This window comes from Gopherus evgoodei, chromosome 14 (assembly GCF_007399415.2).
Source record: "Gopherus evgoodei ecotype Sinaloan lineage chromosome 14, rGopEvg1_v1.p, whole genome shotgun sequence".
In the NCBI taxonomy this organism is placed as follows: Eukaryota; Metazoa; Chordata; order Testudines; family Testudinidae; genus Gopherus; species Gopherus evgoodei.
In genome coordinates, this window is record NC_044335.1 from 14,158,135 (window position 1) to 14,171,728 (window position 13,594).

General features: G+C 42.8%; 1 protein-coding gene across 5 annotated transcripts in view; it reads right to left on the bottom strand.

The window, feature by feature from the left end:
* Nucleotides 1-293: 293 nt before the first annotated feature.
* The window catches only part of DOK5 (docking protein 5), an 89,463-nt gene continuing 76,162 nt past the window's right edge, over nucleotides 294-13,594 (bottom strand). The window contains exons 7-8 of one of the 5 annotated variants that reach the window (XM_030533632.1): nucleotides 8,591-8,711; nucleotides 294-891 (exon numbers count right to left, since the gene is read on the bottom strand). In XM_030533632.1, coding sequence (XP_030389492.1) covers nucleotides 875-891; nucleotides 8,591-8,711 — 138 coding nt within the window. In that variant the 3' untranslated portion in view covers nucleotides 294-874. Of the gene's footprint in view, nucleotides 1,000-8,590; nucleotides 8,712-13,594 lie in introns of those variants that run through there. The other 4 variants (XM_030533630.1, XM_030533631.1, XR_003996551.1 and 1 more) reach the window with 4 other exon arrangements.

Genomic DNA, 13,594 nt, shown 5'->3' on the forward strand with positions numbered 1-13,594 from the left:
ATATCGCGTCTAGATGAGATGCGATATATCGATCCCCAAGAAATCGATCATTACCCGTAGTCTAGACGTATCCTGTGACACAAAATGTGACTTCTGTCACAAAATTACTTGGCACTCATGGCATAAAGAGTGTGGAAGTTACTATTCTGTTTCTCTGAATTAATTACAAATCCTGAAGAATGGAGATTCTTTGGGAGAGATCCAAAATAACCCAGTTTCCCTCTGCTGACTCATGAGTGTCTGTTGCTTGACATTATTCTCTGAGCTGACTGCACTGCTGATACTGGCATTCACATGGAAAAGCACAACATTGGTGGGGGAAAAGTTTTATTTTTACACACCACAGAGTTGGAAATAAACATGGAAAAATTAAAGAAACGTTGACAGTGTCCTTTTAAAAGTCTGTCAGGACTCTAGGAGACTTCACACAGGAAAAACAGATCCAATTGCTGCTTAAAACTGGCCATCAGTACTATGGTCAAAGATTAGTCTTAATCAATAATGTTAGCAACTAAAGGGTATGAGTTACAGCAAACAGGAACCATGAGATTGCTGGCACAGCTGAAGTCAACACAAACACTGCGGAAACAGACTAAGTGGTATCACAGTACCCCACATAATAAGACAAATTCATATATTTGCAATATATATCTATCATATAAAAACATTCAGTAACATTTAGGGGCTGATTTCTGTCCCCTCCAGGTGTAAAATATTAAATAAACCTGTGATAGTTGGTTTGGTATTTTTTTTAAATACCTACAGAATACATTCCTTTCTTGCCAAGGTTAAAAAAAAATGTATTCAAGGACTTAATTCAATCCAAGCCGACTTTTTCTGCATTTCCAGCTTTGTTTGCTTGCCGTCATCATTATTATCCGCTGGGCCAAGCTGTCACAAGACAGAGAGAGTTTTCAAATCCTTTACAGTCTTATCAATGCTCTGATCTATAAGTGGGGAAAGTCTCTGTTCGATGAAGCTTCAGGGGGCTTGAAACATCTTCACCAAATCAGATGTAAGAAAAACAAGCATAGTTACTGTACACAGCACTTTACTCTAGAACTAGTTAAAGAATGAGACATGCATTAGACTCACTTTAGTTACTTAAGGCAAAGACTGTCACTGTGCAATCTGCCGCACTACCCTAAGAGCTGACCAAGAAGGGAATGTAGAGTCACATGTCCCTTCTGGGCTCCTTCCTTACTCCACGGGGAAGCAATAGGCTACTGGTCTGTACATATACATAAAGGTAGAAGACTGCTTCTTCTGCCATGCTGATTCAGCTCTACTACCTGATGTGCTGTGGGAAGGAGCCATGACTCCATCCATTCTCCAACCTCCTGTGCAGAAGTGACAAGAGGGGCCCCATAAATGCTGTTCTCCATTTCTTGCTGTGACCCCAAAGTGTGTAGCCCATTCAGGACACACAGGATATCACCTCACTCTCCTGTGTGAGTCTGTAGGACAAGCAGTCATTTTGCCCTACATTAAATAAAAATTTAAACAGGGCCAAATTGAGCTGCATGTACTCAGGCTGAATGGTGCCTGACTTCAAAGGCCATCCCAGTACGATCCATGGGACTACTCCTTAGAGATGATCAGGAAATGAAAATTTCAAAATCAGAAAATCAGTTTCCATTCTGAATCAGAACAGGAAGTCATAACAGCAAAATATTTCACAAACCAACAGCATACAAAATATTTTCATTCAACATTGCAAAACAAGATCAGGCTATTTTGTTTCCAAATGTCAAAAAAAAAATTTCATATATTTTGGAAAATTCCAAAAAAATATGGAAATTGAATTTTTTTTTTTTGCTTTCAAAACTTCTTTCCCACAGAAAATGTAGTTTCATAGCAATTTTACAAATATCAACCTTCTCCACTTCTCACTTAGTAAGATACTACTCAACATGTGTACGGGTATTGCAATTGGACCCCTGCTTAGGCCAAAGTTTATTTTATACTGAGTGTTTCCTTTCCTCTTGGTAACCTGGTACATTCTAAGATTTTGGTGAACTAAACTGATTACATATGTTACAGGTGCTGCGTGAAAAGCAGTTCTAAATAACAAATGACACAATAATCCTAAGGAGTGTTTATTGACTGGAACACTATTCTATGTATAACTTATTTCTGGAAGTCCCAGGACTTATCAGAGAATTTAGATCCATTAGCCAATCTGAGTTGTGGATTTTTTTCAAGGATCCTTCTCTTTACTTTATTAAATCTGAGCAATTTTTCAAGTATAAAAATAACAGTTTGTACCAATATTGTCTCCCTATTTATCTTATATCAAATACATTGGTATTAAATTATTACTTTAATAAGGGGCTTTATCATAAAACACAGTAAGAAAAATCTGCTGATTGTGGGGCAATGTTGCAAATAAACGTTTTTCTCATTGTGTCAAAGGCTATCAGCAGGTCAACTTCATAAGCCCTAATTTATGGAGCAAATTCAAACTGGCATTTAAGCAAAATATTGCTTTTACTCTTCATCCCTTTTTTCAAAACATTTGCTGCTTTTACGTTGTGTCTGTGCCCCCTAGTGTTCAGATCATCTTCAAAGACAGTAGGAAAATCAGCTTAGCTTTGTTTATGAGTTGGTGATAAATGAGGAAGAGAATGAGAATGGTACACAGACTATATCTAGGCTTGGCAGAATTGGATTTTTTAAATAAATTCAATAGATAATATCAATGGTATATTAAACCTTTTTTTATTTTTATCCACTTAAATTTTCACACTTGCGGGAAGTTATGGGGGTCAGACAATTATTTCATGACAATAGATTTTGAGATAAACTATTAAAACACAATTTGTCAACATCATATGTCAAAATATACAAAATAAATATCATTCTATCAAATGCTAAAGTTCTGAAGCAGCACTTTTCTGACTTTGCCTATATGTAAATTTCAGTCATCATAGATGGAAATACTTTTTTGTCAGTTTGTGTGTTTATAAATTGTCTGTGAAGCTGATGTTTTACCGACACCAATAACAATCTATTCCTGTCAAGCCTATCTATATCTCAGTGTTGCCATCGCTTGTGATTTTTATCACAAGTCTTGCAACATATGGTAAACCCAGTTCCTGGAGTCATTTGAATGTGAGAATCTCAGCTTTCATTTAAAAAAAAAATTGTACTCCTCATTATTGCAGAGAAAAAACTTGAAAACATGAACCCTAAGGCTCAAAACTAGGTAGCAAATTAAAAGAACCCCCATTTTTAAAAAAGGAAAACTCATCATTTATGCCAATCTCATGATTTTTGAGTCCTGACTTGATGTTTGAAAACTTGGGGTTGGCAAGTGATAGATGCACTTTGATACCAGGGCTGCAGTATGCTGCCTAACCAGCCCCTAAACCAGGCGTTGGCAACTTTTCAGAAGTGGTGAGCCAAGCCTTCAGTCATTCTAATTTAAGGTTTTGTGTGCCAGTAATACATTAACATTTTAGAAGGTCTCTTTCTATAAGTCTATAATATATAACTAAACTATTGTTGTACGTAAAGTAAATAAGGTTTTCAAAATGTTTAAGAAGCTTCATTTAAAATTAAATTAAAATGCAGAGCCCCCCCAGATAGGGCCCACGCAGTTTGAGTGCCACTGAAAATCAGCTCGTGTGCCGCCTTCAGCACATGTGCCATAGGTTGCCTACCCCTGCCCTAAATCATTCTGCGGAACATACTTTTACAACGTTGTTTGTTTTACAGTCATTTAGCTCAAAGTTTGTCCACATGCTCCCTACTTCATGGGACACAATTGCAGTCAGGAGCAGTAAGGTCTTGACTTCTCCAACTATTTCTCTTTCTGGGCCAAATTGTTGCCAGCCTCCCCATTGGTAAACTTTACAAGGTTGCCAGTAGCCTGCCCCTGTGCATCACCCTGCATGGCACCAGACACAACTGCTGTCCCTGAGCTCTCTGAGTGGCACGGATTTTCCCCACTGATGCTCTCTGCAGTGCAAGCCACCCCAAGATTAGCCTATCCTTCAACACACTAAACAATTCATGTGCACCCTTCTCAGGGTTAGCGCAGCAGGTGTTTTTTCCCTGCAAGTCAGTGAGCTCAGGGAAACATTTTACTTCTGTGGTGCATGTCAGTGGTGCTTCCTCTTGGGACAGTACAACTCAACCCTACTAAGGGTTGTGCCTGGATCACAGAGTCTAGGCCTCTCTCCATTGCCTCTCCAGTGTTGATATCTATCAAAGCTATGTCAATCCAACAAAGGAACTGTCCAAGTTTTTATTCCAAAGTGCTCTAGAGAGAAAATCAGGCCAGAGGTGTTGACAGTTTTTGGTTTCTGCTATCCAATAATCCACTATTGCCTTGTTTCTGTTAAATATTTGGTTAGTCCAGTCTGTTTCTCAGAACTCCTCTGCTGACCACTCAGAACAGATCCCTGATCCTTAGTTACTGATTCATCATCAATATTGTACTGTAGCAAGACGATCTGGTTCCCTGCCGCCTCGGAGAGAGACAAACCCCTCCAGATGCCAAAGTGGGGGGAGCCAGTGGAGCTTGCACCCGCCCCCCAGCGGTTAGGGCGCAGGACAGGAAGTACAAAAGCCCAACCCCAGAGCTCACTAGAGCCCCAGCTGCCAGAGAAGCCAGACGCCTGTGGCCTAGCTCCCGGTGGGGAGACTCCTGCAGTCAGCGATCGACCCGAGGACTGACCAGACCAGCCGAGGCCTGATGCTGACCAGACCCCAGAGAAGCTGTTAAACCTGCCTGCGGCAAGCTACCCAGAGGAGCTGCCATGCGTACTGCTTGATGGGTATCCTGAGGGCCCATGGTGCTTGGTTCCATGGAGGACACTGTCCAGACACAGGTACCTTTAGATGGGGGAGGTAGGAAGTAGCCCGGAGGCAGCTGACCCTAGTCTGGCTGCAGCACACCCAGAGCCGATGCCAGTGTGTTGCAGCCAGGATCCCCACTGATACAGCAGCGGTTCATCTACTGCTGCTAGGGCCCTGAGCTGGGACACAGTGGAGTGGGAGGGCCTGCATCTTGCCTGCCACTCAAAGTGCAGGTGGCCGTCTCTCCCCTCCCCAGGCCCTTTGAAGACAGGACCTAGGCTTCCTGAACTCATTTGTTTGCTCAGCCCCTGCATAAGAACCTGAGCCAGAGACTCTTGACTGCTCTGCCCTGAACTAGGGCCTGGGTCTGTGGAATAGAGCTGTTTGTTGGTCTCTGCCGTTGCTGTGTCTCATAAACAGATAGTTAAGGGTTAATAGAACAGAAGTACTTCATGTCTCTTTTGCCTGTAAAGGGTTAACAAGTTCAGTGAGCCTGGCTGTCACCTGACCAGAGGACCAATCAGGGGACAGGATACTTTCAAATCTTGAGGGAGGGAAGTTTGTGTGTGTGCTGTTAGTTTTTGGTTGTTGTTCTCTCTGGGTTCTGAGAGTGACCAGACGTGCAACCAGGTTTCTCTCCAATCTCTCTGATACAGGCTCTTATGTACTCAGAATAGTAAGTACTATGTAGATAAGGCGAGTTAGGCTTATGTTTGTTTTCTTTATTTGCAAATGTGTATTTGGCTGGAAGGAGTTCAAATTTGTATTTTGCTGAAAGGATTTTAATTTGTACTTGTATACTTAGGCTGGGAGGGTATTTCCAGTGTCTATAGCTGAAAGATCCTGTAACATATTCCATCTTAAATTTACAAAGATAATTTTTACTGTTTTTCTCTCTTTAATTAAAAGCTTTTCTTGTTTAAGAACCTGATTGTTTTTTTATTCTGGTGAGATCCCAGGGGACTGGGTCTGGATCCACCAGGGAATTGGTGGGGAGAAAGGAGGGAAGGGAGAGAGAAAGGTTAATTTTCTCTCTGTGTTAGGATTACTGTCTCTCTCAGGGAGAGTCTGGGAAGGGGAAAGAGAAAGAGGGTGGAAGGTGAATTTTCCTCTCTGTTTTAAGATTCAAGGAGTTTGAATCACAGTGATCTTCCAGGGTACCCAGGGAGGGGAAGCCTGGGAGAGGCAACGGTGAGGGAAAGGGTTTACTTTCCTTGTGTTAAGATCCAGAGGGACTGGGTCTTGGGGGTCTCCGGGCAAGGTTTTGGGGGGACCAGAGTGTACCAGGCACTGGAATTCCTGGTTGGTGGCAGCGCTACAAGTACTAAGCTGGTAATTGAGCTTAGAGGAATTCATGCTGGTACCTCATCTTTCGGACGCTAAGGTTCAGAGTGAGGAATTATACCATGACACCATGGCGTGAAACTCCACAGCCAGGCTAGTTCCCCGAAATAATCCGAGGGACGTAGTGAGGCGGTCTGGTTCCCCGTCACCCTGGAGAGGGACGAACTCAGCCAAACCCTTCTACATGTACCAACCCCCAAACAGCCCATCAGCTTCATTCCAGCAGATTTAAAATAATAAACTTCACAACGTAAAATGTAGATGGGAAAAGGTTTCAGTTTTAAATTAAGAATATGTGCACAAACTAGAAGGTACTGATTTAGGGCCTGATCCTGAGATATGCTGAGCATCCACAATTCCCACTGAAGTCAACGGTAACAAACAAGACAGTCTAGACATGTAATGGAGCTTAACGAAGTGTAGCAGGACGGTTACCCGCTCCTGGCCTGAAAGGGGTTAAAAGCCAACCCTTGCAAAGGCCTGGGGCTGGGAGCCTTAGGATGGGGAGACAACCTCAGCTGTGGCCATGACCCAAACAGACTCAGCTGGGCCTATAAAGGCAGTCTCCCTTTGCTTGCAGAGGGACAAGGGCCTGCTTGCAGGGACCTAAGCAAGACACCTAGATTGGGAGCAGGGCTGGGGAAGGGCTAGAGAAGCTGGGAGCTCCGGCCTGGAAAGCCCCAGGCTGCAGGCCTGACTATAAGCTGAATAGGTGCAAGGTTGCAATGAGGCAGCCCATGGGTAGGCAGAGGCAGCAGGTCCGAACCCCTTTGCCTGTGATGAGTGGCTTACACTGCAGTCTGCCCCAGTAAACGGGGGCTAGATGGAGACTGGACAGTAGCCAAGACTGAGGTGAAGTGGGGATAGTGGAGGGGGTTCCCCTGGGAGGGGGAGACCCAGAACTGTTGGCTTACTGCCAGGGGGCAGCACCCTGTTAAAGGGGCACCAGAGTCCTGGGAGGGACACGGGGGCCAGAGTGAGGTAAGGCAGATCACCGGCCTGCAGAAGGTGTTCCTGGCTGGAAAATGAGCTAATTCCCAAGGACGACCAGCAGGAAATGCAGCAGGGGTGAGTCTGCATCCACACACGGAGTTACATCATGGATGTATTTGAACCAAAGGCTCTATAATATATTGGAGCTATTGCAGTATAACCTCCTGGGGTCAGCTCTTAAATTGTAAGAGTGGGATTCTAAAAAATGCTCAGCACTGGTCTAACTCTGCTCCTACTGAGCTTGGGGAGAATTTTACCAGTTGAGTTAGGTCAACAAGGATCATTTTTAAAAATCACATGCCAGATACTAAGGATAGGACCATGTCTTCCTCCATGTTTGTAAGTGTCCACTGCACACTCACTACTCAACATTTCAACCTGATAAATTAGAGCACTGAATTGGCCATCAGGATAAAGACTCTTACTAGCCACTAGATGTCCCCCGGTGATCATGATAGAGGCAATAATGGGCTTTATAGCACTGCTGAACTACTGACCTCATTGGAAAATCTAACTTTACTGAAAACGTCCCAGGCTCTTATGAGAAATCTCGCAGAATGGTCTGTGCTATCCCTTAGGCTGGCAACGGGAAGTATATCTGAAATACAATAGCCAGAGGAACTGCAGTTCCCCTTAGTATGAGACTGCAAGGAAGCAGTTATCCCACTGCTGAGTTGGATGAATTGTTCACAACAAGGCCACTCCACTGTGTGCTTTACTAAGCCATATTTCCCTGTTTGTTGGTGAAGGGACTGGAGTGAGAAGGAGAAGGGTTAGTAACTGTTAGTGACGTGATAACACATTTGAATGGTGTGGATTTAAAAATCCCCCAGCAAATCATTTCAACTCATTTTGATCATTTAAAATCACTTGATCTTTTCAAACTATTTTGTTATTAGAATAATTTGAATTTGCTGTAATCAACTGACTACTCCCATGACTAAGGCATGTTCCAGGACTGGACCATAAACATGTGCAAACTGCCATTTTTCAAAGGCTTATAACTTGGCCAAATTTGGGCAGATTTTCACAGGAACAGCAAATGATACAGCCCTGACACAAAGGCCACCTGCTGACAAATTCAAGTCCCCGTTCCAAAGCATAGAGAAATGAAAAGATGCTAGAGAAAGAAAAGGTTGTTAGAATTTTTTGACATGGACAGAGCAATGTATTTTGCGTAGCTTTGTTCTTGGTCTTGGCTGAAGTTTTCCAAAATAATTCAGCCTTAGACAGACATGTGACATAGTAAATTTCAGCCTGAGTGGTCAAACTGTGGCAAATGATAAGCAACTAATTATAATGGGAAGTGCTGGGCAACCATAAGAAGGTGGTGCTATGATCCCTGCCTATAACAATACAATTATTGCTTCTAGCACAATAGGCGTTCAAACCACACTTTGGTCCTGTTTGTGGCAGTTCGAGTCTCCCTGCACCATCTCTCCCTTACCTTGCAGGCCATAGAGCTGGCCCGTACTGTGTTGCCGTGTAATGTGCTGCCAATAGGCACTCCGAGGCAAGGGCACTATGGTGTTGAGGGAGACGGCTCGCTCGCTCATTTTCATTTGAAGCTGTAAGAAAGGAAAGTGACATCAGGAGAAGAGCACTACAGCAGTGTTTCTATTACCCACCTGAGCATGTTAATTGCTAAGGCAATAGTTGCACAGAAAAACCTGCTGGAGCACTGGGTGAGAATGACAAACACTCAGGTCCGAGACACACAGATTTATTAATTCAAATATTTATCTGAAACAGATGTATGTCTTGGATTACAATTAGTATTAAAAGCAAGAAATGATAGAGATACTGAAAAAGACAATGTCCGGTTACCTTCTCCTAGGGAGCAGGCAGGTCATGATGGACTTTTCTTGTGTCTCCATAGGAGCCCCAACTACCCCTTACAATCTACCACCTTTTGTATACATCCAAATTATATATTTCAATAGTTCTCTTCCAATCACCACTAAGTAGTATGAATATTCTGTGGTTTATAAAACTTATACAATATACACATGAAAACTTCAATTGGCATGACTTTTACTGCCTTTGCTATTTTCGTGTTGTTTCTAATTTGTTTATTACCATTGATGGTACACTGATGGCACGTGCTCAACCAGGTTACTTCTATCTTTTACCCAATATTAGGCACTCATTTTTCTCCAATGAGCTTTTGGCAGTACATTTTGTATATTCATTGTCCTCCAATTTAAGCACATCCTATGGTGAAAACATCATTACTGTCCCATACAGCAGCAGCTGTAAGCAAGTTACTTAATAACAAGGTCACAAAGACAATACTCATATTAAAACTAGGTTGAAGCCAGCCAAATCTGTACAAATATCATTTAGAAACGATCTTCATGTCAATTCCCAATAGGAGCTTCTAATGGAATACTAGCTTTATCTCTCCACCCCCTGCTCTTGCCAAAAGTGGTGTAGTTTTATATTTTGCCCTGGCAGCAGTGACACAGGAAATTAGGGGCCAGATTCCACAAAGCAAGGCTGGGAGAGGGGTATGCAAAGGCAGCTTAAAACTCATGTTTGTGCTTCCCTGGTCCTGGTCCAGCCAGGAGTTGCGCCAGAATTTCTGGCACCCTAGGCAGGGGTCCTTCCGCACTCCCGGTCGTTGGCGGCAATTCTGCAGTTGGGGGGGGGTCCTTCTGCACTCCCGGAGCGAGTGAAGGACCCACCGCCGAATTGCCACCGAGGGCGGCGAAATGCCACCCCCCCAAATCCTGGCACCCTAGGCGACTGCCTAGGTCACCTAAATGGAAGCGCCGGCCCTGGGTCCAGCACTAGTTCCTCTGAAGGCTGTTCTGAGCCCCAAATGGTTGAAACAGAAAATCAGTGAAACATGAAGAATTTCTGGCTACTCCCCCTTTGCCAGCAACAAAACCTCTTTGCAGTCAGAGAATTCCACTACAGTGGGGGTCAGCCTGCCTGGGCCAAATGTAGTCACACTGCATCTGAGAATCTGACCTAATGTCTTTTTCAGCCAGGGTGTGACAAGAAAAGGAAAGTTGTTCTTATTTTTTGGCCATAGGTTTTTCTTTTCACTATTCTCTGTCTCCTCTCTCATCTGCAGGGCAGCAAACACCTTTCCCTAACATGCTGCGCTGAGGACAACACAGGAGTTCATTAGCTCCTCAACACAATAGAACAAATTCATCCCTTGGGCACCTTCATTGAGTTAGACATCTGGGCTTGCCTACACTTATAGTGCTGCACCAGTGAAGCTGCGCTGCTATAATGCTTACTGAAGAGGCCACCTATACCTCCCCAAGAGGCGGTAGCTATGTCAATGGGAGAAGCCCTCCCATCAACAGGAGTTCGGTTGGTATAACTGCAGATTTTCCACACTTCTGAGCAACACAGTTATACTAACATATGTCTGTAGAGTAGACCAGGGCTCAGTACACCAAATGATCAGATTTCCACAGTGAGGACCACCACAGAAATACCTAGCTAGGGAGTTGGCATGATTGGGCCCATTCAAACTTCACTGGCCTGAGGAAAAAGACTGACGAGATCATGATGATTAAATGCTGTACATTACACAGAAGCTTTCTAAACAGAATGACTGGGGGTGTTAATATTATGTTGGGGGTGGCGTGGGGATGAAATGGCCAATCCAGTTTTGAGCAGAGAAGGCTTTCAGGTGACCTCACAGAATTCATAAACAGGCAGAGGTCAGACAAAGACAAACTGTTCTCATTAGCAACAGAGTCAAGTCAGCACACCATCTAAAAATTAGAACGTGAACAGTAAACTATGAATGCGAGCAGAGCTATTGCTACAACATTTCATACAATGAGTTAGAACATCTGGCATGGACTAAGCTGCCAACTAAGCCCACTGAAGCAGGAGTTTAAGAGACAGGCAGTCTTGTGAAAGAAGAACCCTGTGGCGATGCAGAGGCAGTGCTGGGATACAGCAGAAGAGACCATGCTAAATGTATCCTACCCAGGGATACAGCTGTCTGAATCTTTCATATCCAATTCATCTTGCTTAGGGATTCATTATGAACGTGGCCTTGGTTCACCAAGGTAAACCCAGGACACATTTTGGGTGGATACAGCCTGAGTTACTGATGAACCCTTTCATCCCTAGATGTAAATGGCAGGTTTGAACTGCATTGCACTTAATTTGGGGATTTATTCAACTCTGAGTCTCATAATGAAATAACGTTTGCCTAATATCTTACAAAATGACTCTGCTGAATTTTGCACAGCTCTATGCAGACAGGCCTTTCCTGGCCACTTGTTCTGTATGGCTATTACCACCAATGCATAGTGGCAAGATGGCATGGTTTATAGCTTACTACACATTCATGTCAACAGACAAACATGCAGGACTTCAAACAAGAGTTGCAGTAGTATTACTGTGCCACAGCCTACAGCTTTACAATTTGCTCCCCTGAAAACAGGAAAGCTAACAAATTACTGTAATTTCAAATCACATTAGTCAACCAAATAAAGTACATTGAGATACAGTACTCTTTTTATGACATAGGCAGTTTCTAAATGGAGACATATCAAATTAAATATGCCATAATTTTTTGGCTTGCCTCTAATTTTGTGCACTGACTGATTGCACCTGCAAGAAGTGGGTATGCAGCCATTTTGCATACGCAAACAAACAATGAATGCAAGGATCAGTAAGCTACCTTTTACCACCACTCTACAGAAAAGAAAAACCAAGGCACAGAGAGAGCAAGTGATGTGGCTCAGGTCAGAGATGAAGCATGTGTAGCAGAAAGGGAAGAGAAGCAGATCCCTTCCTTAACCAGTAAGTCTCCTATGCCCTTCGATTTGCTCCCAACTTGAACCAAAACATTTAAAATAATGCTATTTGTATTTGTCTCTATATTTTGTTGTGTATGAGACCAAAAGTGGAGATAGAGAGATACTGAGTTGTGGGCCATTCTTGGGAGATTTTCAAGCCTGCCCAACCTGACATCTTGTTCTCACGATATTTCCAGCGTAATTTTCTGACCAAGAAGTTTTGGATGTTCAGAGCATGTTTGAAACTTTTAGATGCTTATATGAACCTCATTGAAACTTTCTCAGCTGTCCCAGCTGCTAATGTAAACAGGATCAAACAATTTCTGGTGTCTTTCAATTAATAGGTGAACACCAAAAATCACAAAGCTTAACAACCTGGAGAACTCAAAAACATGAAATAAAACTTGCACAGAAAAAGGATAACCAAGAATACTACATATCATCCTGCCACTTGATAGTAAACAACGCAACACAAATTTCAGAGTAGCAGCCGTGTTAGTCTATCTGCAAAAAGAACAGGAGTACTTGTGGAGCCTTAGAGACTAACAAATTTATTTGAGTATAAGTTTTTGTAGGCTACAGCCCACTTCATCGGATGCACAGAATGGAACATGTAGTAAGGAGATATATATACACATACAGAGAACTTGAAAACGTAGGAGTTGCCCTACCAACTCTAAGATTTACAACACAAAGATTCTCTCCCTTGTGCAGACCTAAACTCTGTCAAAAACCTTTCATCTGCAAAAACCTTAGCATATAGACAAATGTTACAGCTTCCTCTGAAGGTCAGGAGATCCTATGTATTTCAGATCAGGGTAGAAAGCTGTTCCCAGAGTTTAGGGACCCTCCAGGAGGATGTCCTACCTCCTCCTGACCATTTTCTCAGCTTGAACATCTCCTCTGATTGCAACTGGGTTAGTGGAGCCTCAGGAAAGATTGGAATCTCAAATGGAGAAGTCCCAATCCATTTAGGATTTAGGACTTCCTGGGAGACTCCCTGTCTCTTGGTGCCATATTTCTGCAATTGAGATCAGCAAATGCATTTGAGCTAACACTATCTCATGGAAAAACCAGTCTCGGGCCTCTTCCTTTACATGTAACACTCTCAGCTATAGTCCCTAATTCTTTATTTTAAAGTAGAAAGCATTGTCAATTACACTGTGCTTCAAGATACAAAAATGCATGAGATCTGCACTAGAGCTGGTAAACATTCTGAATTTTGACTTTTTAATGCAATTTATCATAAATTCCATTTTTAATAAATATGTTTTCTCCAGCCAACAGTAAGCTACACATTTCTTCAACTTTAACTCTGTGGCACTGCCAAAGGTTCTGCCCAGAAAGCCAGACTAAGGGCTCTAAAACCCAAAGTTTAAAGAAAAAAAATTCTGGAGAATGTAAGTTCCATGGGGAAGGGACAATCTTTTTGTTCTGTGTTTATACAGAGCCTAGTACAATAGGGTCATGCTCTATGACTAGGGCTCCTAGGTGCTACAGTAATATAAATAATAATATTTTAGAAAATACATGAGATGCCAACATATATAATAGACTAGGCTTGGATCATCCCAGTCTCTTAAAATCCCTTGTTATTTTGGGAGCAAAAAGCACAGTAATATCTATGCTACTCTGTGTTCTTGCAGAATATGTTCTGAAAGACATGCTTC